The sequence below is a fragment of the Cynocephalus volans genome, chromosome X (assembly GCF_027409185.1).
Source record: "Cynocephalus volans isolate mCynVol1 chromosome X, mCynVol1.pri, whole genome shotgun sequence".
In the NCBI taxonomy this organism is placed as follows: Eukaryota; Metazoa; Chordata; class Mammalia; order Dermoptera; family Cynocephalidae; genus Cynocephalus; species Cynocephalus volans.
In genome coordinates this window covers 126,504,544-126,530,586 of record NC_084478.1, presented here as the reverse complement: position 1 = coordinate 126,530,586, position 26,043 = coordinate 126,504,544, and the positions used below count along the sequence as shown (strand labels likewise).

The following is a 26,043-nucleotide window of genomic DNA, read 5'->3' as shown; positions in this document are numbered from 1 at the left end:
TGGGGACATGAGCACTGGTCACGCAAGATCAGAGACGGTGGGGAGAGGGGGGTTGCAGTCCCTCCGCCTGGCGAGGGCTAGACTCGCGGGAAGCTGCTTCGCGTGTGGCCTGATCCTCTTCTGTGCACCGTGAGAGGGAGGCTGACGGGGTCCCGCCGAGCGCTGCGTGCCCGCCTAGAACCGGGGGGCCCTTTGACCAGCTGCCATCGCCGTCGTCAGGCTCTCCACAGCCCTTTTTCCCATCTTTTCTTTCACTTCGGAGGCCCCGTCTGTCCCCGTCTGTCCCCTCTCTGCGTCTTCTACAAATGTTCTCTTAATATTCTTGCGCATACCTGGCTCCCTCCCAAGGACGTGGCTTTCCCTTCCGCTTTCTCAGGGGCTGTCTCTTCTCTGCCACATGCCTCATCCTCTACTACCTGGGTGGGGAGCACGTGTACTTGCTGCTTCTTTCTGCTTCCCATAGCCTTCATAAAAAATAATAAATAAATAAATAAAAACCAGTTCCACGATGAAAGGCAGAAGTCGTTCTGTGTCTACCGCCAACTGGTCCAGCTCCATGCATAGTGGGGGCGTCTGTTGTCCATGCACAGGTGTACGTCCATGTGAGAACTGGGTCCCTCTGTCCCCCAGTGCAGCTCCAGTCCTGTTTTTCTGTTGATGAAGTTAGGGACTTTAATTTAAAATCCTTAATTTGTAGGCCTGCCTTCTTCAAACACAACTGCTACAACATTCTAATAAAGGCTCACTTAACCCACTTGAAAAAAATAAATAAAAAGTAAAAAAAAAAAAAAAAAGTCTTACAGCTGATTAAAACGGAAATACAACATACCAAAGCTTACGGAGTTCTGCAAAAGTAGTTCAAAGATGAAAGTTTACACCGATAAAGTCCTACATTAAAAAAATTAAAAGGAGGATCTTAAATAAAGACCTAACTTTGCACCTGAAGGAACTACAAAAAGAGAAAACTAAGCCCAAAGTTAGCAGGAAGAAGGGAATAATAAAGATTAGAGTAAAAATACAGAGAAAAAAAAAAAAAAAACGATCTAAAAGCTCGACAAAACTAAAAATCGGACTTTTGAAAATACAGAGAATAGACAAATTTTTAGCTAACCAACAAAAAAGAGAGAGGACTCAACCAAAATTATAAATGAAAAAGAAGACATTACAACTGCTACAACAGAAATACAAAGTACTATGCGATTATTCTGAATAAGTGTATGCCAACACAGTGCATAACCTAGAATATAATGGATAAATTCCTAGGAGAATGCAACCTACTCAGACTAGGTCATGAAGAAATTTAAAATGTTAACAGATCAATGAGAAAGGAGATTAAATCATTCATTAAGAAATTTCCAACAAAGGAAAGCCCAAGACCTGATGGCTTCACTGCTGAATTCTATGAAACATTTAAAGAATTAATGCCAGTTTTCCTCAAACTCTTCCAAAAAATGGAAGAGGAGAAAACACTTTCTAGCTTATCTATGAGGCCAGAATCACTCTGACATCAAATCCAGACAAGGACACTACACGAAAAGAAAATTACAGTCCAATCGTTGTGATGAAAATAGACAGAAAAATCCACAAATATCAGCAAGCCGAATGGAACTGCACAGTGAAATGTTCACACACCATGGTGAAGTAGGACTTATCCCTGGGATGCAGGAGTGGTTCGACATATGCAAATCAGTAAGAGGCATATACCACATCAACAGAGTGTAGGACTACAATCATATGACCATCTCCGTGGATGCAGGAAAATCATTTGAACATCATCAAAATCATTTGAAATCGTGTGAACGGCCTTTCACAATAAAATCTTTCAACAAAATAAGTATAGACGAACAGTACCTCAGAATAATAAAGGCCCGATAGGAAAAGTCAAACTCATAGAATCCAAGTGCAGAATGGTAGTTGCCAGGCGCTCAGGTGTGGGGGAAATGGGGAGATGTTGGTTAAAGGCTACAACCTTTCAGTGACAAGACGCGTAAGTTTTGGGGATCTAATGAACAGTATGGTAACAATAGTTAATACAGTTTTGTATACTTGAAATTTCCTAAGAGTAGATCTTACGTGTTCTCAGCACACACACAAAATTAACTGTGTGCGGTGATGGATGTGCTAACTTCATTGTGGTAATCATTTCATAGTGCATATGTATATCAAATCACCACGTTCCATACCTTCAATATAGACCACTTTATTTGTCAATTACACCTCAATAAAGCTAGAAAAAATGAAATATAAGAGGTTACACACAAAAAACCAAATGACCTGTTAAAAGAAGACATAAGAATGTCATGATGACGTTAGGTTAGACAAAAATTAATAAAGCAGGACAGAAAATTTTTTAATTACAGCAATGTTTCCGTTTTACTTCTGACTGAAATCTATTCCCAATTACTAATTGCTGCCCATTTCCATTTAAATATCTCAGTCACTTATCTGCAGTGGAGATCTAACCCAGAAAAAAAAAATGTAAACTTGCTTTTTAGACAGGGAATCTCTTCTCCATTTACTTCAGTTAACTACAGCACAGAAAGAACTTTATAAAATATAAATTAAGATCTTATATTATTTTAAAACGGAACTAAATTTATAATCAGGATCCGTGCACCGCAGGGACCATGCACGACCCTGCCCCAACGCCCCAGGTGACATGGAGGAGGGGGCCAGGGCCACGCACGGCCGCCAACATGTGACCGTGTGGGGCCGGGTAGTGATGCCTGTTTGTCGGGGAAGGGCCCCCAGGTTCATGCTACCGCCGCCCCGATACCCCACCCCCTTTCACTGTGTGCCAGGCAGTGCTGTGCGGGGCTGTCTCTAGGCCTCTGTGCCCACCATCACTGCTGGAGAATGAGTCAGCCACAGAGGATGGCACCTGCGGGCACAGACAAGGAAGTCAGCGACCTCGTGGATGTTAGCGTGATGTTTCTGCTGCCTGTGGCCAGTGGGAACGGCCTGCCCACCTCCTTGAAGGTGAGCAGTTTGGAGGTTCGGGTCTCCAGGACTCACCCAGCTCGGGTTCCTGGGGCACCAGCAACCAGAACAGTTCCCCCGTTGACCCTAGCCCCACCTACAGTGAAGGGCCCACTTGGGTGAGTCCCACGACATTCTTGGGACCTGAACTTGGAGGAGAGGGTGGTGAGCAGAATGCCTGTGCCACTTTCAGGAGAGACACGGGTGTTGGCGAATTGACTCAGGCTGGCTTCCTGCCGGGCAAGCTGGCACTCAGCAGCCCCGGGCCACTGTCCCCTTTGGGCATCAAGGGTGACCCCCAGTACCTATCCCGGCAACCCTCAGTGGAGAGCCGCCGACAGCAGCCTGGAGTCCGCCAGGCCAGGCGGGCTTCAGGCCATGCTGGGCAGAAGCTGGTCTCCCCTGCCCGTCCCGCCAGGCCCGTAGCTCAGTGAGCTGTGGCAGTGTGTTTGGTCGCTTGCACCAGCACCAGCGCGTGGGCTACCAGCTGCAGGGAGCAGAGGTGAACGGCGGGCTTCGGGTTGTGTCCACCTTCTCCTTGGCCCTCAGGGCAGCCTACAGCAGCATCTCCAACCACGGGCCATCAGCGGACCAACAGCCTCGTGGGCTCCTGCAGGACCACAGCCTGCAGCTGCACGACGCCCTTGGGAAGGCTCTGGCCTCCACCTACTCCCCGGATCATTCAAGCAATAACTTCTCCTCTAGCCCCTTGACTCCCGTGGGCTCCCCACAGGGCTGGCAGGAACATCGCAGTGGCCCGAAGCAGGAGCTCCCTGTGCCTTAAAGCCCAGCTGCGATGGGGTCCCCACAGCCTGAACAGGATGTTGGACCACCGGGACGAAACCATCCACGTGGTCCATGGCAGGGCGTGCAAAGTGCACGGGCTGCTGTGTGGCCACAGGACGCTGGCCGCGGGCTCTGCAGGCCCCCTGCTGCAGGGCGGGCGGCACGCTGGCCTGGTGGGAGGCGCCCATTCTGAGCAGGGCCTCGCAGGCAGTGTGGGCCGCCTGCCATCGCAGCCTCCCCAGCTAGCCCAGCGCCCTCCCTGAGTGCTTCCGCCTCCTACAACGGACTGGGCGAGGGGTGCCGCGGCGGGTGCCAGCGCAATCAAGCGGGAGGAGACGGAGGACGAGGAGAACACGTCGGTGGCTGACAGCTCGGAGGAAGAGAAGGAGTCGATGGCCCCCGGACACGGAGGAGCCCAGATGAGGACAACATTCTGACCCCAGAGCAGAAGGCCGAGTTGGAGAAGGAACGCCGGTTGACCAGTAACCCCCATGAGCCGCTTGGGATCAGAGACACCGAAGAAGCTTTTAAGGAGCTGGGGCGCATGTGCCAGCTGCACCTCAACGGTGAGAAGCCCCAGACCAACCTGCTCCTCCTGCATCAGGCCTTGTCGTTCATCCTCAACCTGGAGCAGCCAGTGCCAGGGAGGAATTGGAACCCCAAAGTGGCCTGCTTGAAGCGGTGAGAAGAGGAGAAAATGTCAGGCGTGGTGAGGCAGCAGGGCAGGAATGTTCTGGTCCTCCAAGGTTTGCTTACAAAACCAGTCAAACGTGAGGTTCTATCTGAACCCGAGCACAAGGTAGGGAGACAGGACTAGCATAGGCGGTGGAGCCAGATAGAGTTGAATGTGCAGCCTGGTCACTAAGCGGAGATGCAGACACAGGAGGGCGCTGAGCTGCCTGCTGACGCATGGAAGGTACTGGGGCCTGATTATGAGGCTGGGCTGCAGCTGCAAGGGGGACCAAAGTTCAGGCACGTCCTCATAGGTTCAATTGCCACAATCCAGGGCAGATAACTTCGAGGTTTCTGGTCTCACTCTTAATTTAGCGGCTGTCCAGTTCATCACTGGTACTGAGGATCTCCTCTTCACCCGAGGTGCAAGGACAAATCTTGTTGTCCTTTTGGACCTGCTATGGCTCTTTTTACTGCAGTTCCTCATTCAGCTGTTGATAGTGGCTGAATAGTGTTGGCCTTTTCCCTTTTCGGGGTTTAATTCAGGGGGCAATAATTATTGCTGTGGCTTTGGTCCTTAGACTCTCTCTCTCTTTTTTTTTTAATTTCCTCAATTTATTTTTATTTTTATTTTTATTTATTTATTTTTATTTAAGTTTTATTTTGTCGATATACATTGTGGCTGATTATTGCTCCCCATCACCAAAACCTCCCTCCCTTCTCCCTCCCCCCTCCCCCACAACAATGTCCTTTCTGTTTGACTTGCTTGAAGGGGTCTTTTATGTTTCACAGATGTCTTGGGCCCCTGTAAGGACAACAGGGTGATCACAGAAGGGCAAGGTTTGGGGAAGACGGTGGAGAAGGAATGGGAACAGGGGCTTCTTGAGAATGCGTATGGGCTGAGGGGGTTGTATGAGGCGAGGACAGGGTAGGAGTCTTGGGAGAAAGGAGTCAAGGGGAAGACGAGAAGGAGCTTGGGTGGTCATCTCACCTTGCCCCATCCTCTGGAATTGGGTGGAGAGGGGTTCTTCCTCTTCTTCCCCGCTTGGCTGTTTCCGGTGAGCTGTGCTTTCCTGGTCTCCTTTGCCATGTCAGCACTGCCCAGTGGTCTGTCCCAGGGCCCTTGGCCTCCCTATATACGCCCTGCACAGGACAATGTGCAGCCACACCCTCCGCTTTGTTTGGTCAGCAAGCCAGTCCCCCAGCCTGTCTAGCCCTGTCCTGGCAGGGGTGGCTCAGACATCACAGTGGCCCATCCTGACTCCTCTGGTAGTGGGGGCAGGCCAAGGTGCTCTGGTTGGAAAATGGGGTGTTTTCTTAGCAACCTTCAGTGCCTTCCGAACAGACCTGCCACACTCATTCTTCTGTTCTGGTGGGTCACATGGCAAGGAGAAGGTTTCTTTTCCAAGCTCTTCCTATGGCCACCTGATTCAGTGGCTCATTCTGTTCTCTCCCAACCTTCACCATTACCTGGTTTTTGTATATGCTACCTCCAATCCACTCACAGTTATGTGGCCACACTTAAATCTAGGTGGAGATATGAATCGTCCTACCGCATTCCTAACAATTTCTCTTACGCACCTTGAAGACCATGCACTTACTTCCTGGCTGCCACCAGGAAATTTTTCCATCCCACTCGCTTTTCCCAGTGTCCACAGAGGTCCCCCCAGTTTTGTTTTCCAGTCTGAAATCACTGCCTACAGGCTGGCAGACTCTGTAAATAAACTTGCTCTTCTGAGTATCCTAGTCTTGTTTCAAATCTGGGGGATCTACTTATCTCAACAGGTGTAATAGCAAGACTTGGATTTTTAACCGTGTGTGTGCACGGGTGAGGCAGATATTTACATGCCAGAAGTCGTGCTGGATGTTCCCGTATAATAGGGAACTATTATCCAAAAATAAGAAATTCATTAGAGGAGAAGGGGATTCCTCAGTATTTTACTTGGGATTCTTTTCAGTACCACAAGGAAAAAAAACAGGCCTCCAGATTGGAAAGGGATAAGTAAAACCTTCTTTATTCACAAACAATGGATACTGTATGCAGAAAATCCTATCAATCTAACAAAATGCTTGTAGAACTAATAACTACGTTTAGCAAGGTCGCAGAATGCAAAATCAATATAAAAATCAATTATATTTTTATATTCTAGCAATGAATATTGGAAAATTGAAATAAAGCACATTACAATTTAAAATAGCTTTAGAAAATTTGCACGCTTAGGAATGTATTTACAGAAATATAAATCTAACATAATCTGTTGAAGATCTGTACACTGAAAACTAGAAAGCAATGAAGAGAAATTAATAAGGATGCAAATATGTGGAGATAGATATTTTGTTCTAAAGTTGGAAGACTCATTATTGTGAAGATGTCAATAATTTCCAGATTTATTGATAGACTTAATGCAATTCTAACCAAAATCCATGAGGCTTTTACTAGAATTTGGCAGGCTGATCATAACATTCATAACGAAACGGATAGGACATGTATAGCTGAAATAACTGTAATGAAAAAGAGGACAAAGATGGAAAGTTTACACTACTTGATTTTAAGGCTTCTTACAAAGTAAGAATAGTCAATATAGTGTAGTATTGGCAAAATGACAGTAATACGTAAATAGAACAGTGCAGAAATAGATTCTCTTATATACACATATATAGGCAACTGAATATAAATAAAGATGCAAAGAGAGATTAGAGAAAAAGGAGAAACTGTCTTTTCAGCAATTGGGTGAGGATAAATCAGATATCCATTTACAAAAATATAAATTTCAATCCATACCTCAAAGCATATTTTAAAAAGTAACTCAAAATGAATGATAGACCTCACTGTAAAACTAAATCTATAAATCACCCAGAAGAAAACAAGTGTTGCTTTTGATTAGTCAACAATTTCTTAGATACAGCAAAAAGCCCAATCCATTAATTAACAAAAAATTATAAATTGGAGTTTCTGCAAATTAAGATCTTCTGCTCTTGAAAATCATTGTTAAGAGAGTGAAAAGACAACCTACACGCTGGGATAAAATATTCTGAAATCACGTATCTGATAAAGGTCTTACATACCAAATACAAAATAGCACTTTTAAAACTCACTAGGAAGGAACCAAACAACCCAATTTAAAATTGGCAGAAGACATGAGCACTTCTACGAAAAGACATACAGGTAGACATATTCTCATGGGTAAAAGCCCAGCAACATTAGTGATCGAGGAAATGCAAATCAAACACACAATGAAATACCACTATCGACCTATTAGAATGGCTAATATTGAAAAGACTGGCTATGCCAAGCATTGGTAAGGATTTGAAGTACCGGAACGGAACTCTTATATACACCTGCGAGAATGTAAAATGTCATGATCATTATTCAAAACAGTTTGGCAATTTGTTAAAATGTTGCAGATGCACGTACTATGTGATGCAGGCATCCGACTCCTAGGTAATTAGATAAAACTTTTTCAAGTGCAAAAGGATCTATTGTGATAGAAGACAGGTCAGTGGGTTCTTGTGGATGGAGCTGCAGGAAAATTCATATGGGAGGATTTACAAAAGGCTAAAGAAGAAATTTTTGGGTGTGATGGATCTGTTCACTATCTTTATTGTGGTGATGGCTTCCAGGGTGTATTCATGTGTCAAAACTTATCAAATTTACACATTATGTAGTTTTTTGTATGTCAAATATACTTCAATAAAGCTGTTTTTAAAAATAGTATTTTCTGCAAAAGACAACTTTTGAAAAAATAAAAATAAAAGGATTTGTAAGGGAAAGTATTTAGTCATTGAAATTATTTAGTATTGCTACAGTATGGTGTTGATATAAATCAAGACTTTTAAAATTTGTTTCATTACCATTTAACAATTCTCTGTAAGGATTCAACTTCTGCCTCCAAGAACGTGGAGTAGATATACTTTTCCCTATTTTTTTCTGCTAAGTACAACTAAACAGCCTCGACATTGTATATAAAACAAACATAAGATGACTCTGAAACGTAGAAAGAAAATAGACTGTCTAGTGACCTTGGAACACAAGGAATGACATGGTAGTGAGTTCCCTGGGTTTTCTTTTTGCTTCATATATTCCAGACTTGGAGATGTAGAAGTAGCAATTCGGAAACGCCAATGGGCACAGACAAAAACAAACAACAAAAGCCTGCTTTCTCTAGTCAAAGGACCAGGAAAGGTGCAACCCAGTAGGATAGAAAACTTTTAGACAAGAAATGCTCTGCTTTAGCCAAACACCACAGAAAACTGTGGCTCTATCCCAACCAGCCAGCAAAGACCAAGTAGTGAGACTAGATTTCTAACCTTACCAGGCTATACCAAGGCATCTGAACTCCCATTCCACTGTACCCCACCAGGGATGGTGACAGAGAAGACTCAGCAGGGACCTGGGAGTTTGATTCTCCACTAGTTGGTAATGAGGCCTCCCAGTCACTACTTCCGCCTGCCCCCAGACTGTCCATGGACGCTCACTATTGAGGTGGTGGTATTCAAGGAGGCCTAGTAGAGAATCAGGACTTCAATTTGGCCCAGCAATTGTGAGGCCACCCCTAAGCCCCATGACATCAGAGCTTCACATGGGGAGCAGTAATGAGGCAGCCCTACCCTCCCCAGCCAAAAAAATATTCAGGGGAGGTGTAGTAGGAAGTTGGAACTGCCACAACTGCCCAGCAGTAACACAGAGAACCCACTTGGGTATCAGTGGAGGCCAAGTGGAGAACCTGGTCTTCCATCCACATCCGGCAGTGATGAAGAAGTGGTCCCCTTCTCCTGCTGAAGCAGTGTCAGAAGAAGTCAGTTAAAACAGAAGGTTGGAATAAGATCCATTGCCTCATGGCCCAATACTTAAATATCCAGGATACAAGAAAAAATAACTCATCACACCAAGAGCCAGGAAAATCTCAACTTGAATTTGAGTAGACAATCAAGAGAGAGCAACACCAAGAGGACACAGGTGTTGGAATTATCTGAAAGTACTAGAAAGAAACCATCATAAGATGCTTCAATGAGCAATCATAAGCACACTTGAAACAATAAAAACATAGAAAGTCTCAACAAAGAAACAGGATATATAAAAAAGGACTAAATGAAAAGTTCAAAACTGAAAAATAAAATAACTGCAATAAAAACCTTAGTGGATGCTTTCAACAGCATAATGGAGAGAACAGAGGAATCAGTGAACTGAAAATAGAGCAATAAATTTATCCGATCTGAACAACAGAGAAAAAAAAAAGGAAAAAATAAATAAGTCTTTGAGGACCAATGGCACTATAATAAGAGATCTGACATTTTTGACATCAGAGTCTCAGAAGGAGAGGGGAAAAAGATTAAGGCTCAAAAAAGTATTAAAATGAATAAATTCCTGAAAACCTCCCAAATTTGGCGAAAGGCATAAATTGATAGCATACATATTCAAGAAACTGAGTGAATCTCAAACAGGATAAACCTAAAGAAATTGACTCCAAGACATGTCATAATCAGCATTTCAGAAAACTAAAGACAAAGACAGATATCTGAAAACAGTGACAGAGAAATGACAACTTACCTGTATCTGCCAGCAGCAGAGACCTACACTGAGCCCCCAATATGGCACCATTACCCGGGGTGATCAGCCAGCTACCTGCTGGCAGGTTGAGTACATTGGACTGCTTCCGTCATGGAAAGGGCAGTGTTTTGTCCTTATTGGAATAGACACTTACTCTAGGTATGGATTTGCCTTCCCAGCACGAATACTTCTGGCAAAACTATCATCTGTGGATTCACGGAATGCCTTATTCACTGTCATGGTATGCCACACAGCATTGCTTCCGAACAAGGAACTCACTTCATAGCCAAAGAAGTGCGGCCATGGGCTTGTCCTCTTTGAATTCACTGGTCTTACCATGTTCCCCACCATCCTAAAGCAGCTGTTCCGATAGAATGGTGGAATGGCCTTATGAAGTCACAGTTACAGTGCCAGCTAGGTGACAATACTCTAGAGGGCTGGGGCAAGGTTCTCCAGAAGGCTGTATATGCTCTAAATCAGTGCCCAATATATGGTACTGTTTCTGCCATAACCAGGATTCACAGGTCCAAGAATCAAGGGGTGGAAATAGAAGTGGCACCATACGCCATTATCCCTAATGACCCACTAGCAAAATTTTTGCTTCCCGTCCCAAGAACTTTATGCCCTGCTGGTCTAGAGGTCTTGGTTCGAGAGGGAGAAATGCTTCCATCAAGAGGCACAAAGTGATCCCATCGAACTGGAAGTTAAGGCTGCCACCTGACCACTTTGGGCTCCTAATGCCTCTAAGTCAACAGGCTAAGAAAGGAGTTACAGTGTTGGCTGGAGTGACTCACCCAGACTACCAAGGGGAAGTTGTACGACTATGTCACAATGGAGGTAAGGAAGATTATGTCTGGAATACAGGAGATCCCTTAGTACTAAGGGTATCTCTTTGTACTACCATCCTCTGTGATTAAGGTTAATGGAAAATTACAACAACTCAATCCAGGCAAGATGACGAATGTCCCAGACTCTTCAGGGATACAGGTTTGAGTCACCCCCTCCTCCCCCAGGTAAAGAATCATGACAACCTGAGGTGCTCAGTGAGGGCAAATAGAGTACAGAATGGGTAGTAGGAGAAGGTAGTTATAAATACCAATTTGACCACGTGACCAGTCACAGAAAGGGGGATTGTAATTGTCCTCAGTATTGTGCTAAGAATATGTCTCAAAGATGGCAGACTGGATGGTCCCCAGTGTCACTCTCTCCCACAAATCAACCAATTTACAGCTATTAAAAAGCATTGACAGGGCTGGCCCGTGGCTCACTCGGGAGAGTGTGGTGCTGATAACACCAAGGCCACGGGTTCGGATCCCATATAGGGATGGCCGGTTAGCTCACTAGGTGAGCGTGGTGCTGACAACACCAAGTCAAGGGTTAAGATCCCCTTACCGGTCATCTTTAAAAAAAAAAAAAAAGCATTGACAGACAAGCTGGGGCCACTAGAGCTCAGGGGAAGAGGAAGACAGACCTACAGAGTTCATGAAGGCAGGAGAAGCCATTGTGTGAGAAAGAAAGGATTGCTCTGACCATTTTGAATCCCAGCTGCTTCAAGCCTGGAGCTGGTGAACACATGGAGCAAGAGCTGGCAAAAGTCGCTGCCATGCTCTTCGTATGAAATTGCTTTGAGGCAGCAGGGGAAAAGAGGGCCTTGGTGGCCCAAATGCGAGTAAGACCACGAAAAGGTTAATGAGGACACACACAGGAGCGAGGAGACACAACAAATGGAAAAAAAGCCACTCAGAAGCCAGTGAGTCATGTCAAGGGATCAGTGCACAGCCAATCCCATGGGAAGTGTTTGGAGCCTAGGTGGTGGGGGAGACAGGCCACCAGGGGAACACTGGGGCACAGCATGGACAGCAGATCGCCCCTCCAATCAGCACAGGACCACTTAGTAGAGACTGGTCAGGAATATAGAACTGCAGGAGGGTGTAGTTTGCTGAAAAGTCTCAGGCCCAAGACCAGAGTTTCCACACAACCCAGGTGTACAAGAAATCACAAGACCCAGAAGTACATATAAAGTCAATAATTAAAACCCGAGCTGCACAAAAAGCCTTCCCCAGCGAATCAGCAACAGAGCAGCAATTTAGCTCAACCACAGGGCTCAAGTGCTGGTCCCCACAGGAAGTTCCCCTATTTTAGAAGTGAACAAAGGACAACAAATTAGTTCCAGTGCAGAATTTAAATGGTGGGAATAGCAAACAATCCAACACAGAACTGAAAGGAAAAATAAAATACCCAAAGACCAGAGAAAAAATTTGATATTAGGTAGTAAAGGTCCCACATCACCACAGAGCACCTATAAAACCTAAAAGGACTGGAAGCCTCCAGGATGCCAAGCCAGGGTGTTGGGAGTGCCAGGGACCTGAGCCTGTCCCCTACAACTGCAACCAGCTCAGCAAGGACCACTAAGCTGCAGTAGGAAGTACCCTGGGCTCCTGAGCCAAGGCAGTGGTGGGCTGAGGGCATCAGCCATGCCCCCATGAAACCCACAACCAGCCCAGCAACGACCACCAAGCCACCATAGGAAATACCCCAGGCTCGCACGGCAGGGTGGTGAGAAGCCGAGGGCTTCAGCCACACCTCCCAACAACTGCATCCAGCCCAGCAACCACCAAGTCACTGCTGAAAGGCCCGAGGCCTTCCGTGCAGAAATGAGGGTATGCCATGAGCCTCACCATGTCCCCACCTTCCTCCTTCTCCAACCCTTTTTCCTTTCCCCTTTCCCTCTCCCCCTCCCCATAACTGCTCCGCAACAACATCTTAGAATGTAAAAAAGTAATAATATAAATAAATAAATAAACTAAAAAAAAGATATATCTCTATGCCTATATACTGTACATGCATTAGGCAATTATCTTTTTTTTTCCCTTTTATTCTTTATTATGAACCGTAAGACTTATTGGCTTTATATCAACATTTTAATATTGTTAACTTTACATCACAGTATTTGCACTTAAGTCATGGGATATTTGAAGAAGTGTAAATATCTAAGGACTTGACCTCTTCTCCTGGGAAAGGGATTAACACGTTTTCAGTTGTATGCAGGATAGGTGCATCATGTTAGGCAGAACTATTACATTATTGTACCACTCGAGGAGGATCTTGAATGGTATAACCACAAACAAATAATAGATATGCTAACTATTCTTATTAGATCATTATATAATATATGCATGTATTAAAACAACAACTTGTATCCCATAAACAGGTACAATGACAAAATTAAAACAAAATTTTTTATAAAAGTTTATGGAAGAGCAAAGGAACTAGACGAGATAAAACAATTAAGAGATCCTGATGAACACAGATGCAAAAATCTTCAATAAAATGCTAGCAAACTGAATTCAACAGCGCATTAAAAGTATTATACATGATGATCAAGCAGAATTTATCCTTAGGATCCAAGAATGGTTCAACATATGCAAATCAATAAATGTGATACACTACATTTAACAAAATGAAAGACAAAAATCATATGATCATCTTAATAGGTGCAGAAAAATCATTTGACACAATTCAACATTCTTTCATGAGAAAAACTCTCAACAAATTAGGTATAGAAGGAATGCACTTTAACACAGTAAAAGTCATGTATGACACGCCCATAGCTAACATTATACTCATTGGTGAAAAGCTGAAAGCTTTAATTCTAAGATGAAGAACAAGACAAGGATGCCCACTCTTGCCACTTCTATCCAACATAGCACTGAAAGTCCTAGCAAGACACATTAGGCAAGAAAAAGTATTAAAAGGTATCTAAATTGAAAAGGAAGAAGTAAAATCATCTCTGTTTGCTGATGACATGGCTGTGGATATAGAAAACCCTAATTGCTTCCCCAAACAACTGTTAGAACCAATGAACAAATTCCGTAAATTTGCAGGATGCAAAATCAACATGCAAAAATCAGTTGCATTTCTATTAACTACAGACTATCAAGAAAGTAACTAAGAAAAAATTTCATTTATGATAGCATCAAAAACTAATAAAATAATTTTATTTGTTTTTCATGTTTTCCCCATTTAAAAAACATTTTTCTTTTAATTTTTATAAAAAATAATTTTAAACAAAGAAATGAATTGTCTGAACACTGAAAATTATACACCATTGGTGAAATTGAAGAAGACACAAAGAAATGGAAAGACATGGAATGTTCATGAGTTGGAGGAATCAATATTGTTACAATGTTCATACTACTCAATGTGATCTACAGATTCAATGGAATTACTATGAGGATTCCAATGACATTTTTCACAGAAGTAGAAAAAGCAATCGTAAAACTAGTATGAAACCAGAAAGGATCCCAAGTAGCCAGATCAACCTTGAGCTAGAAGAGCAATGTTGCAGGCATCACACACCCTGATGTCAAAGTTTATTACAAAACTGTTGTAATCAAGATAGCATGGTACAGGCATAAAAACAGACTCACAGACCAACGGAACAGACTAGAAGTCCCAGAAATAATCCCACACATTACAGTTAACTAATATTTGAGAAGGGCTGTAGGAATACACAATGGAGAAAAAAGAATCTCTTGATCATTTTTTTTAAATTTTTTAAATTTTTATTGAATCAAAATTGATTATACATTGATTATACATACTTTTGGGGTTTGACATTGAGAAATGTTGATCAAATCAATATTACCAGCATATATATTGTTACAAATCATAATAATTCTTTATGTCCTCTGTCCAATCTCTCCCCATCCCCCTCTCCCTCCCCCTCCCCCCTCTAATTACCCTAGATTTCTTCTCTCCTTCTGAAAGAATAATGGTTACTGTGTTGATTTGTTGCCTAGATGATCTGTCCAATGCTGAGAGGTGTGATGAGGTCCCCCAATATTATCATAGAGCAGATGCTTCTTCTGTCACTCTGAAATGGGCTTCATGGAGAGAGACATCCTCTTCTTTTCTTTGGACTCTGCTGGTGACTCTCCTTGTGGCAATGCACTCCAGTGGATGGCGGACCATCTCCATGCTGGTTGTGGTGTCTAGCCGCTTTCGTGGCAGCCATGGTTATGGTGAAGGGTATGGAGGGCCACCCACACGGAGGTGATGTTTTTGCCATGTTTCTCAGTGCTGGAGATGTGCCTGGTTGTGGGGAGTGTCTGGTCCCCGGGTCCATGCCTCGGGTACCTGGGTGGGCACCGAGGTGCAGGCATGGTTTGCCTGGTTGTGGGATGGGCATCTGGTCCATTTCTCCATGCCTCAGGTGAAAGGAGAGTCTCTTTTATAAATGGTGTTAGGAAAAGTGGATTTCCAAATGCAAAAGAATAAAATTGTATTCTTCTTTTAAATGATAAACAAAAACCAGCTCAAAATGGATTCAACATTTAAAAGTAAGGCCCCAAAATCTAGAAATTCTAGAAGAAAATAGGAGAGAAAAATCTAGAGATGGGTCTTGGCAATGCCTATCTGACTATGACTTCAAAAGTACAGGCAACGAAAGCAAAAATAAACAATTGGAACTACATCAAACTAAAAAGTTTCTGCACAGGAAAGAAAATCAATAAAATAAAAAAGCAAGTTACAGAATGAGAGAAAATACTTGTAAATCATATATCTTATAGGCGGCTAACATGCAAAAAATATAAGGAACTCATAACATTCAGCAGGAAAACAAAGAAACAAACCAAAAACCTCAGTCACCCAATTTAAAAAATGGACAAAGTAACCCCCGTTAGGATGGCTAAAATCCAAAAGACTCTGAACGATAAATGCTGGCGAGGTTGCAGAGAAAAAGGAACTCTAACACATTGTTGTTGTGACTGCAAAAAGGTGCAGCCTCTATGGAAAATGGTATGGAGGTTCCTCAAACAATTGCAGATAGATCTACCATACGACCCAGCTATCCCACTGTTGGGAATATACCCAGAGGAATGGAAATCATCAAGTCGAAGGTATACCTGTTCCCCAATGTTCATCACAGCACTCTTTACAATAGCCAAGAGTTGGAACCAGCCCAAATGCCCATCATTAGATGAGTGGATACGGAAAATGTGGTATATCTACACAATGGAATACTACTCAGCTATAAAAACGAATGAAATACTGCCATTTGCAACAACATGGATGGACCTTGAGAGAATTATATTAAGTGAAACAAGTCAGGCACAGAAAGAGAAATACCACATGTTCTCACTTATTGGTGGGAGCTAAAAATTAATATATAAATTCACACACAGACACACACACACACATACACACACACAAAAGAAAACCGGGGGGGGGGGAAGAAGATATAACAACCACAATTACTTGAAGTTGATACCAGGAGCAAACAGAAAGGACATTGTTGGGGGGGGGTAAGGAGGAGGGACGGAGGTTTTGGTGATGGGGAACAATAACCAGCCGAAATATATATCGACAAAATAAAAAAAAAAAAATGGACAAAGGACCTGAATAGGCATATCTCTGAAGAAGATATTCCAAAATGGCCAACAGATACACGAAAAAGTGCTCAAGGCAACTAAGCACCAGTGAAGTGCGAATGAAAACCACAATTAGATATCACCACACACCTGTTAGGATGGCTATTATCAAAAAGTCAAATGATAAGAAGTACTTTTGAGGATGTGGAGAAAAGGGAACCCTTGTACATCGTTGGTAGAATTGTAAATTGGTGTAGCCATTATGTAATAAAGTATGGAGACTCCTCAAAAACTAAAAATAGAATAACTTATGATCCAGCAGCCACAGTTCTGGGTGCATATCCAATGAAATTGAAATAGGGATCTCAAAGAGATATCTGCACTCCCATGTTCATTGCAGCATTATTCACAATAGCCGAAACATGAAAGCAACCTAAGAGTCCATCAATGGCTAAATAGATAAGGAAAATGTGACAAATACGTATAATGGAATATTATTCAGCCCTAGCAAAGAAGGAAGTCCTGCCCTTTGGGAAAATATAGATAAACCTGGAGGACATTATGCTAAGCAAATTAAGCCAGGCACAGAGGGACAAATGCCACGTGATCTCATTTACATGTGAAATCTAAAGCAGTCAAACGCATAGAAGCAGAGAGTAGAAAGGTTGCCAGGGGTTGGGGGTTGGGGGGAACGAAAGGATTTTCTCTAGCTTTACAAAATCTCAGTTATAAAATGAGTAAGTTCTGGAGACCTAATGTATATCATGGTAACTATCGCTAATACCAATGTATTATATACTTAAAATTTGCTAAGAGGGTAGATCTTAAGTGTTCTCACCACACACAAACAGTAACTATAGGAGGTGATGAATATGTTAATTGTGGTAACCACTTCACAATGTATATGTATATCAAAACATCACTTGTACACCTTAAATATACACAATTTTCATTTGTCAAAAAGAAAAAAAAAACATTATGAAAAAGTAGAATAAAGTTTGAAGAATCACACTGCCTGATTTTAAGATAAGGCTATAGTAAGCAAGAAACTGTGCTACTGGCTAAGGGACAGACACAGGATCAAAGGAACTGGTTAGAGACTCGGGAAATAGACACAGACCAGTATGGCTTTTAAAGTTTTACAAATGTAATTCAATTGAGAAATGCTGGTCTTTTCAGTAAATGGTATTGGGACAATTGGATACCCATGTGTAAAAAATGTATCATAGATCTAAATGTTAAATGAAAATCAGTAACACTTTTTTAAAAAGCACAGGAGAAAATCTCATGACCTAAACTGAGGCAAGGAGCTCTTGAACATGACACCAAGAGCACAATTCATAAAGGGGAAAAAATAATTGAGACTTCCTCAAAATTAAAAACATTTGCTGTGAGAAAGACAATAAAAAGTCGAGAAGTCAAACTGCAGACTGAAAGAAAATATTTGCAAACTATATACCCAACAAGGGAATTGTATCTAGGGTGCGTAAAGGGCTCTCAAAACTTGAAAATTAGAAAACAAATGACCCAGTTTTAATAATGGGCAAGAGACGTTCGTGAGCACCTCACCAAAGCGGGCATATGATGGCAGATGAGCACATGCAAAATTGTTTTACATCATTAGCCATTAGAGAAATGTCAGTCAAAATCAAGATGAGATAACACTATACACATTTGAAAGCGATTAAAATTTTTAAAATTCTGACAAGACTAATTGCTGGCAAGGATAAAGAACAACTTGAAATCTCTTACATTGCTGGTGGGAGTTTTGAAATGGTACAGCCATGTGGAAGACCATTTGGTGATTTCTCATAAACAGGCACTAACAATATGACTCAGAAATGCCACTCCTGAGAGAAGTAAGAAAGTATGTTCGGACGAAAACCCACTCATGAAGGTTTGTAGAAGTTCTATGCATATTTTCCAAAATCTGAAGATAGCCTGAATATCCTTCCATGGGTGAAAGATAAACAAACGATGGTGCATCCATACAATGGTATACTACTGAGCAATAGGAAGGAAAGTCTTGAAACACACGACCTGTATCAATTCAAAGGCATTCTTGCTGACAAACATATTGATAACAAAACAGGGACAAAACACTCATCGTGTGGGTGTAGCTGGTATTGATAACTATATTCTTCTATTACCCTTTTTGTATTCCCTTTGCCTTCAGCAAGCACCTCAGCTGGTCATAGTTCTTTGCCTGGTGAGGTGACTCAGGCCTCTATTCTTCATATGTCTGGGCCATTAACAGTCCTGCCTGGAGTGGTTTGTTGTAGTTTCTTACTGACCTTAATCTCAGGGCATGGTAATACTAAGGGACACCCTAATGATCATCTGTATTCCAGACATACTCTTCCTGACTTCCTTTGTGGAGTCGTAGCCCAACTTCGCCTTGGTAGTCAGGATCATTAACCCCAGCAAACGCTGTAACTCCTTTCTTTGGCCTATTCACTGAAAGCCATGAGAAGACCAAAAGAGCAGGATCTGCAGGACACCTTGCATCCTTCTTTTTAAGCGGCAAAGGCATGTGACAGATCAGCATGTACATCATTACTCATGTGTGTTAAAAAATACTATATATTTTCATAGCACATCTATGTATGAAACATTGTAGAATAAGCTTTAAAACAGTATACGCCAGATTATTAACTGTGGTGGCCTCTAAGGAGGTGGCTAAATTGTGAAAGATCTTTCTAAAGATAGAAAATGTGATTTGTCTGTATTTAAACATTTTTTGCAACAAGAATATAGGCACTATTACATTTGCAATTAAAATATCGAAATAAGGTTAACAACGTAAATAGTAGCTGTGTATTATTTAAAGTAACTGCAAACTGATGCAACAGACAAACCCCAAAATTTGAATGGCTTGAAACAGGACAAAAGTTTGTTTTTGTGCACAGAAACTCTGATGTGGCTTGGCAGAGGCTCTCCAGTCTCAGGTGACCCAGAGATCCAGGCTGCTTCTATTCCTGGGGTCCTACCGTCTCAGTGTGGGATCGCCGGGTCTGCTGATGAACGGAGCGAGAGAGGATGGAAATGGCCCACTGGCTCTCAAATGCCTAGATGTGACAAACAACGCTCCTGCTCATGTTTCAGTGGTAAGGAAACGTCACATGACTCTTGCTAACTACAAGTGGACTGGCAACGTACTGTCGCTGTGTCCAGGAAAGACAGGAAGGCAAGATGTCTAAGAGCACTTGAAGCCTTCCCCATAAACTGTTACATAATAGGTGCTCAACGAAAAGCAACTATTTTAATTTGTTAAGAAAACAGCCGTATCCATTGCTAGAAGGTTCTGAGAAGGCCAGATGTCCCTTAAGTTTTTCAATTCTTTCCTTTTTTCTTATTTTTCGGTTTCTTTTATTGGTTATGAATATTCATGGGGTAAAAAGCTAATTGTCACCACTCGTGCCCAAGATGTGATGGCCAGAACCATACTGGCAGGATGCCCATTACCACAAGTGGTGATTATACCCCAAGTCCACCACCCAATCATCCCCGACCTCCCTCCCCATCCCCCTTTTCCCACTCCGCTTTGCATCCCTAGGCATATTCTCTCCCTCTGCAAGCCCAGCACACCACTGTGGTCTTTCTTCCCTTCCTTCTTTCTCTCCTAGCTCCCACTTGTGAACGATACATGCGGTATTTATCCCTCTGTGCTTTGCTTATTTAACTCAATGTAAATTTCTCCAAGCTCATCTGGGTTGCTGCAAATGGGAGAATATCGTTCTTTCTTATGGCATAGTTGTATTCCATGGTGTATATATACCACATTTTCCTTATCCAATTGTCCACTGGTGGACATTTAGGTTGACTCCATATCTTGGCTATTAAGTGCCTACTATATGACAGATACTTTCAAATACATCACCCCATGTAGTTTGCCAAGGATCCCATAAATCTCAGTGGGGAGCCTTTTTTATTCAGTAGCACTTTTCTGCACTATCCTTTGCAGTAACCTCAAATGTCAGTAGGCCGAAAATTTTTTCCTGCTTTTGATGCATGGGCAAAATCTTAACCTGCCCGTCTCTGCTACACTCCACACAGCAAAACATCTACCTGTACAGGTGCCATTAGACACACTGAAAGCCAGGACTTGCCTGTGGGACAGATACATAGGTCACAGGCACTGAAACGATGGTCATTTTTTTCATTTGTAATCAGAGCTATCATGTACACCAACGAACTTCTCCTCTGAGGATTTCAGGGCTTTAGAAGTTTAGCTTTAGTAGATTTTTGCTCCACAGTGATTTCCATTGTCTTTCCTCATCTACCATTTATGAGGGAGATGACATAAGCTGAACTGTTCCCCCCTATGCCCAAATATAATGTTGAAATATGAATTTACATGTTGTAGTCTTAACTCCTAATGTGATGTATTTGCAAATGGGGCCTTCAGTCATTAGGTAATTAGGTTCTGATGAGGTTGTAAGTGCGGGGCCTTCACGATGGAATTACTGCCCTTATAAGTAGAGACACCAGAGACCTTGCTTGCTCTCTCTTTCTGCCATGTGAGGACACACGGTGAAGGTGTTCATCCCCAAGCCAGCAAGAGAGCCTTCACCGGGCATTGAATCTGCCAGTACCCTGATCTTCGACTTCCCAGCTTCCGGAAATATGAGAAATAGATTCGATTGTTTAGGCCACCCAGTCTATGGTATATTGTTATGGTAGTCTGAGCTCACTAATGTAAGAAGCTTTGGTTTTTGACCATGTGGGAAAGCTCATTCATCTATGTATGTGTTAAGTGTCTAGTTTCAAATGAGACATCCCATTAACTTCCTACTGTAATATCAGGGTGGTTTCAAAAACTCTCACTTCAGGGTGATATCCTAGGAACTGGTACCTTATGGGCCAAATCAGAATCCAACCACCAGCTTATCTGGAAAACATTTGGAGAATGTGCTGAAGACATCCAAAGGGATGATTAGATGTATAAAGGACAGTATTTAAAGTCAAATGGATTTTGCTGTCAGAGGGGATCCAGAGTGAGGGACACGAACAGTAAGGGGACTTCTGCAAAGAGCAAAAATGCTGTATGTTAGGGGTAGGGCAGGTGATTCTTGGCTGTCCCACTGGGAGCAGGGTGCAGCTTTCAGTGGATGCAGCCATGAAGAGCTGGGAAACAGGCCAGATTCCAGAGTTGGATAGGAGGACAGATGGGCGAAGACTAGGAGAAGGCCACAGCATTGCAGAAAAGTGCTGGGACTGTGCAAAAATGTTGGCACCTGGGCAGAATTGGCTCTCAAGGGACCACAGCCAATCCCCAATTTGTGTTTGTTGTGCATTGTCACCTTCCTTCTTGTGTTAGTCAGCTCGTTCTGCTATATATGATAAAATGCCATCGACTGGGTAGCTTAAACAACAGACATTTATTTTCTCACAGTTCTGGAGGTTGGGAAATCCAAGATCAAGATGCCAGCGTAGGGGGTGTCTGGCGAGGGCTGTATTCCTGGCTTGTAGACAGCCACGTTCTCCATGTGTCTGGGAGGGAGGGGCGTCTGGTGTCTCTTCTTATAAGGGCTGCAATACCATCATGAGGGGCTCCACTTTCAAGACTTTATCTTAACCTAATTACCTCCCAAAGGCCCCATCTCCAAATACCATCACATGGGCATGATGACTTCAGTATGTAAATTTTGGAGGGACACAATTCAATCCCTAGCACTTCTTTATGCCTGCTTTTAGTACCACCAGCCTGGGGCCCATCGTTTGGTTGTCTGAGAGACATTACAGAGTCATGGGAAGAGAAATGAATTGCGACAGAAGGCCTGCTTTAGGTTGGGGGGAGTGATAACCGTGTGAGCTCTACAGGAATTCAGACCATGTGTATTAGTTTGCTTGGGCTGCCCTAACAAAGTAAAGTAGACTGGGCAGCTTAAACAACAAGAAACTCATTTCCTCACAGTTCTGGAGGCTGGAAGTCCAAGATCAGGGTGTGGGCAGGGATGGTTTCTCCTGAGGCCTCTCTTTTGGGCTTGTAGATGGCCATCTTCTCCCTGTGTCTTCACGTGGTCTTTCCTCTGTGCATATCTGTGTTCCAATCTTCTCTTCTTATAAAGACAGCAGTCATACTGGAGTACGGCCTGCACTAATGATCTGATTTTAACCTAATAACCTTTGTAAAGATTCCATTTCCACATACAGTCACATTCTGAGGCACTGGGGGTTAGGAGTTTTGTGGCAGACACAATTTTGCCCATAACACCAGGGATCCAGCCCCAGCCCTGTTGCTTACTAGCCATGTGGTTACAGGAAATTACCAAAGCCCTCCGAGCCTCAGGTTCATCATCTGTGAAATGGGTGTCCTAATGAGTCTGTCTTGTAGGACTGTTGAAATGTATGTAATGCATGCAAAGCACTTGGCACACTGTCTGACATGTATTAGACTTTTAATGCTTGGCAGTTATCTGTATCACTATTCGGACCTCAGATCCTACTAGCCTCTCCTCTGGGAAAGTTATTGTTTTTGTTGTCATCTAGGAGACCTCACAGAGTATGCAGCACAATAGTACAAGGAATACCAATTCAGCCATAAATGTTGCTTGAAAGATAAAACTAGGTAAGATTTCCATCCTAGATGATCTATTATCTCATGTGGGTGTGTGGAAGTCTTCCCCAGCTGGATGCAACTCAAAGCTTGTAGAATCTGAGTCAAGGACAAAACTCTTCCCATTCTCCCAGCTGCTCTTCCATTCATACCCCTATTTTCGTTAATCCCCCTCCCCACCAAAAATCCAGCCCTTGCTTACAATTGCCCTAACTGCCTTCCAGATAACCTAATTAAAATGGCATTTTAATGGGGCTGGCTCTGCTTGTCCCAGTCAGGCGGAAGAGTACCTGGCCAGTGGCTTCTAGGCCTCACCTCCTGGGAGATTCACTCTTATTTCTCAGGAAACCCTTGCACGTGGTGGGTATAAATCACCTAGTTCCTGCACTGTGTTCAACTGCAACTAGGACAGGAGTGCAGGACACTTTCCATACCTGCCCCAGGTGGAGATTTCTCTCTGCTCCATCCACCATCCAAAAGGAACTGCTCAGAGAAGATTTCCAATCCAGGCTCTGCTCGCAGCCCTAAGACAAAGCGTCTGAGAGCCTGGCCCCTGCCACCACCCAGCTTCAGTGCAGGCAACTCCCACAGAGGGAAGTGCAGCTTCCAAAGCCACAGGCTGGCTTGGCTCAGGACATTTACAGTCGACTGCTCTCATCTGGAGCCCCACCTTCTGCCTAACCCTTTTCTACTTGTTCTGTAGGATTTAGAGGACATCTCACCACCTTCCCGATATGGCGGCTGCTCCTAGGCTCAACCATCCTATGGGTTGGGCTTATCCTAATATCTACGCGACTAACACAGGGCCTTCTAGAGAGCGATGCTCAATGAATGTTTGCAGAATAAACGAGTTGTGAGCAGTGGTTTCATTTATGGAGATGTAATTTCTCCTACATCATGGAAGAACACAAGCAAATCCAGGTATACATATATATTTTAATTTCACAGAACAACAGAGTTAAAGGGAAAAGGAAGCCAAAAATTACTTATTTCTTACTTTTTTCTCTATTTTTTGACCTCATATTATTTTGTTAAGTTTTTTCATATTTCCAAGTAAATTCCTATTCCGATGCCATGCTCTCTTGTTACAGACCACAAAATAAGATTTCAATTTGTTTTATGAAATAGCAAAACTTTTACTACTGAACTGGATAAAGAGTAATAAATGTGTGATCAATGTCATTCGTAAACTTAGTTTCTTAAGCTAATTAAACCTTCCATTTAAAGGAATAACATTTGAAAAATTCCAAACTGAAAACAAGAGAAAGCTCCAAGTTACCCTTATAGAACAGGAAACCAAAGCTGTTTGTTATTCACTCTATTTCCCTAGCCCCACACTATCTTTCTACTAAAAACAGTGACTGCTATTTTCAAACACAGTGGAGAATCTACCTTAGACTTCATCTGGGCTTAGAGAAGCTTCAAGGTGTGCCACTAGAACTGGTACTGGCTGTGGCAGAAGTGCCATTTGTGGTGGCAATTCCGGCCTGGGCGCTTTCTTCCTCATCTCTCAGAGCCATCTGATACAAGTGTGGGAATAAACTGGGGAAAGTAATATTGAACTGGGCCAAATGCTCCAGAACTACCATCTTGCTGGTTTCAGCGTGGGCACGTGGGCCCCACAGGAACCGATAGCACGCAGGATCACTGTTGGGCACCTGCCGGTACTCCAGGTAGTTTTCCTGCACCCAATCTTCGGTGATGAGCTTCCTGGGCTCTCCATAGATGGGGTGCTCCCTCCCAGGACACAACCCCAGCACACCCAGCACATACCACATGCTCTTCTCAGAGGTGCAGTCGCCCTCCATGAAGACCAAGCCCAGGGTGATAATCAGGAGGCCGGTCTTGGGCACGCTCTGGTCATCGCTCTGCATCCCATCGTAGGTGAGGCCCAGGGAGGTGCTGAGGATGTAGGAGTGGCTGGCAGGGTCCACTTCCTTCACTGCAATGCCATAGACAATCTCCATGTACTTAGAGACTTTGCTGAAGATGGCAGGGAATTGGTCCTCGTAATTTTTGAGGACTCCATTCAGCATTTCTTCCTTTGTGATCAGCTCCTTCTTTCGATACTTGAGGAGCAGGAGATTAAGCAAATCATACATCATCTCCTGTGGTGCACCCTGGAGCAAGTACTCAGGGAATCCCACATCCTGTGAGCTGCTCGGGCCCTCCTCTTCTTGGATGCTGGGGCTCTCGCTTGCCTGGCTCCATGGAGGGGAGACAGTGGCAGTGGGGGATGAGCAGACACTCTGAGGACTCTGGGGAGGACTTGGTGTTCCAGCAGTAGGCACGTCCTCCGGGGTGCCTGGGATCAGAGGAGAGGTGGAGGCAGAGGAGTTGGAGGAAGAAGAAGAGGGGGTGAACACCTCCATGTCGTCCTCATCACCAGGAACCTGCGCACCCACCAGGGCTGGTGCCTCTCTTTGGGCCCGAAGGTCTTCCTCAAGCTCGCAGAGCTGACTCTTGTCACAATAAGGCATCGCGACTTACCCTGGGGGCAGAAAACAGGAGTGTGGGCTGGAGTTGGGTGACGGGGATGGGGATGCATAGGCCTGGAGGAGAGAGAGAGCGGTTGAGTGGCCTCAGCCTAGAACCACACCCTAGGGGGCTCTGACAAAGGCCTACTTACAGGTCTTCTCTTTCACTGGTGCTCTAGGGCCTCACAGGGCTCCTGTCCTCCTGGTCGGCCTGTCTCCTGTGGACATGAAGGGGGAATGAGATGGCTCCGCAGGGTGCAGCCAGCAGAGAATGAGGCTCCAGCACTGACAGTTGTGTGGGTGGGGCCGGGAACTGTGGGGTCCCCTCTGTTCTGGGGCCGGTGGGGCTCTTGTAACTCATTCAGGGCATGCACCTCACCTTGACGCCTGGCTCTCCTGGGCCTCCTCTGCTGTCACCTGAGGACACTGCCTCAGACCAAGGTCTCACCTCTCAGTTCCTGGAGCTCCTGTAAGAGGAATAGAGGAAGTCCTCAAGCTGCAGACTGGAAGGACACCTTGGACTCCCAGTACTGACAGGAGGGGTGGGCCGGACTCTGTGAGGTCCCCACTGTTCTGTGGTGAATGAATAGTCCCCTTCATACTCACTCAGAGCACTCACCTTTACGTCGTCAGGACCCGGACCCAACC

The 26,043-nt window shown here is 43.9% G+C and overlaps 1 protein-coding gene and 1 pseudogene across 1 annotated transcript; one reads left to right on the top strand and one right to left on the bottom strand.

Moving 5' to 3' along the window:
* The first annotated feature begins 2,856 nt into the window (after positions 1-2,856).
* On the top strand, positions 2,857-23,669 carry LOC134368351 (transcription factor E2-alpha-like; annotated as a pseudogene).
* Positions 23,670-24,318: 649 nt separating this feature from the next.
* On the bottom strand, positions 24,319-25,398 carry LOC134368350 (melanoma-associated antigen 4-like). Its single transcript, XM_063084877.1, is given in 1 exon segment — positions 24,319-25,398. A coding segment is annotated over 1 exon segment (1,080 nt).
* Between the last annotated feature and the right edge of the window lie 645 nt (positions 25,399-26,043).